Source organism: Mus pahari, chromosome 3, assembly GCF_900095145.1.
Source record: "Mus pahari chromosome 3, PAHARI_EIJ_v1.1, whole genome shotgun sequence".
In the NCBI taxonomy this organism is placed as follows: Eukaryota; Metazoa; Chordata; class Mammalia; order Rodentia; family Muridae; genus Mus; species Mus pahari.
This window is the reverse complement of record NC_034592.1, coordinates 15,896,454-15,899,068: the sequence shown is the minus strand read 5'-3', so window position 1 is coordinate 15,899,068 and position 2,615 is coordinate 15,896,454. Positions and strand designations below refer to the sequence as shown.

Below are 2,615 nucleotides of genomic sequence, written 5' to 3'. Positions count from 1 at the left end.
TAGCTGTCTTCAGACACTCCAGAAGAGGGCGTCAGATCTTGTTACGGATGGTTGTGAGCCACCATGTGGTTGCTGGGATTTGAACTCTGGACCTTCTGAAGAGCAGTCGGGTGCTCTTACCCACTGAGCCATCTCACCAGCCCGACCCTGAACTCTTAATCCTTCTCCCTCCACCTCCTAAGTGTTAAGATTGCAAGTATGCACCACCACAGCTGGTTTTGCCTGCTTTTATGCAGTGCTAGGGCCCCATGTGTAATATACAAGCGCTCTATCACCTGAGCTACCTCTCCAGTTCCCTAGCCTGAGATCTTACCTATGGGTTATTCGTCCTTCAGATGTTCATGGAGGAGCCTTCTGGCTCCCTCCCACAGCCCCCATTTTACAGACAGGAAACTGCCACAGAGAGGTAAGAGACTCCCTGGGATATGCAGCAGCACAGCAGGACCACCTGAGGCGCCCTTCTCATCCATCCTGCTCTGGAGTTAGGCCAGGATGACCACAGGCCTGCCTCCTTCCAGGGACCTGACTCTTTGCTCTGCCCCAGGTGTTCTCCACCCCTCATGGGCTAGAAGTGCACGTCCGCCGCTCTCACAGCGGAACCCGGCCCTTTGCCTGTGATGTCTGTGGCAAAACCTTTGGCCATGCTGTGAGCTTGGAGCAGCATACTCATGTCCACTCACAGGTGAGTAACTGAAGAAGGCTGAAGGGGACAAAGGTGGGGGAGGAGCAACGGTTGGGGGGGGAGCAGAGGTGGGGGAGGAGCAGACTCGGCTTGCCTCCCTGGGTGTGAGTCACATAACATACTGGGTCTCTGATGGGCTGAAATGGCTTCACATCTAGTTGGAAGGAACTGGGGATTTAGGGGTGGAAGCTGGGGTATGTCAGTGAGAAACCATCCTATGCTCTGTGTGGCCCCGCAGGCATCCTCAATTCTTAAGAGTTTTAGAGTTCAATTTAAATACTTGTCCTCAGCCGGGCTTGGTGGCGCACACCTTTAATCCCAGCACTCCTCCCCCTCACCCCCCCTTTCTGTCTGGGACCCATTCCTTTCCAGAGCGGACCAGGTAACTAACCAAGCACTCTGCTTCTAGAGAGGTTCTGATGGAAGCCGACACCTGGGGAGGTGGGAAAGGTGGGTTGTGACCCTAGGAGCCTCCGTCCCTTGGCAACAGGCTGGGAGCTGGCTCTGTCTTCTACTTCCCAGCCTCCCACAGACCAGCCAGGCCTGGCTAGAACTGCCCCAGTGCACAGATGAGGGGCTCCCCCCCAAGCATATGGCTGCTGGGCTACTGGGAATAGGGTCTCCGCTGGCAGAGTGCTTGCCTAGCATACAGAAGCCCCAACACCAGATGAACCAGGAATGGCAGAGCCTATAACAGCATTCAGGAGGTGGAAGCTCAAGGTTATCACTGCCTACATAATAAATTCAAGGCCAAACTGGGCTACCAAGAGCCTATCCTAACTAAATTGAGTTGGCATGTCACTAAGAGGAGCTCACTCTGCGTTACTGGTGAATCCCTGAAAAACTTAGTTGCTTCATCAATCAGTCGACAAACACACCCTGAGGCTTATTTTGAAAAGCATACTGTGAAAGGCACAAGTAGAGATCTCAGAGGAAGCAAGTCGGGCCCCACGCCTCAGTCCAAGCTGAGGAAGCAGGGATAGGGGCGGGGTTCTTCCTGCTTCTCTGGACCCCTGTTCTTGAGGCCACCCCAACGGAGTGTCCTCTTCCTCAGGGCGTCCCAGCCGGGTCCAGTCCTGCGCCCAGCTTGGCTGTCCCGGGCCTCGAGGCTCCACCTGCACCTGACCCCCCAGGGCCTCGTTTCCTCCGGCAGGAGCGTAGCTTTGAGTGCCGGATGTGTGGCAAAGCCTTCAAGCGCTCGTCCACCCTGTCCACCCACCTGCTCATCCACTCGGACACTCGGCCCTACCCCTGCCAGTTCTGTGGGAAGCGCTTCCACCAGAAGTCAGACATGAAGAAACACACCTACATCCACACAGGTGAGCTCCCAGGCGGAGTCCTGCCTGGCTTCCCCATCATTTGTCAAGAGGCCCCCTTGAGGAGGGTCTGGAGGGTTGGACAAGAAACACTGGCAGGAAAACCAAGCCAACAAGGGCCTGAGGGCAGGTGGCCAGCGTGCCAGCCAATTCATCCACCTCCTGCTGCTCGCTCTGTCTGCTGAACCTTAGTGCTTCTTCGGGCCGGTCCTTGAGCAGCCAAGGAATCAAGGAAGGGCCGGCCTGTGCCAGCTTGGACCAGCTGAGAAAGCCAGAAATCCAGAGAAAGACTGTACCAGTTACCTGACACATTATTGCAACATAGATGCCTGACGAAGGCAGCTTAAGAAAAAGGGTCATTGTGCCTCACAGTTTGAGATGGAGGCCATCGCGGCAGTACTGCTCAGTGGTAGGAGCACGAGGCAGCTGGTCACACTGCTTTAGGAAGGAGAGGGAGGAGAGGGCAGAATGCAGGTGTGCACCTTACTCTCTCCCTTTTATGCAGTCAGTCCCACACCCCAGCCCATGGGACAGTGCCAGCCGCCATATTTAGGATGAACCTTCAGTTAGCAAAAAAAAAAAAAAAAAAAAAAAAAATTCCTCACAGACATTCCCAG

The 2,615-nt window shown here is 55.0% G+C and overlaps 1 protein-coding gene across 1 annotated transcript in view; it reads left to right on the top strand.

Moving 5' to 3' along the window:
• The window catches only part of Gfi1b (growth factor independent 1B transcriptional repressor), a 5,968-nt gene that overhangs the window by 2,389 nt on the left and 964 nt on the right, over nucleotides 1-2,615 (top strand). Inside the window, exons 3-5 of the mRNA XM_021191941.1 lie at nucleotides 336-406; nucleotides 545-682; nucleotides 1,737-2,001. Coding sequence (XP_021047600.1) covers nucleotides 336-406; nucleotides 545-682; nucleotides 1,737-2,001 — 474 coding nt within the window. The remainder of the gene's footprint in view (nucleotides 1-335; nucleotides 407-544; nucleotides 683-1,736; nucleotides 2,002-2,615) is intronic.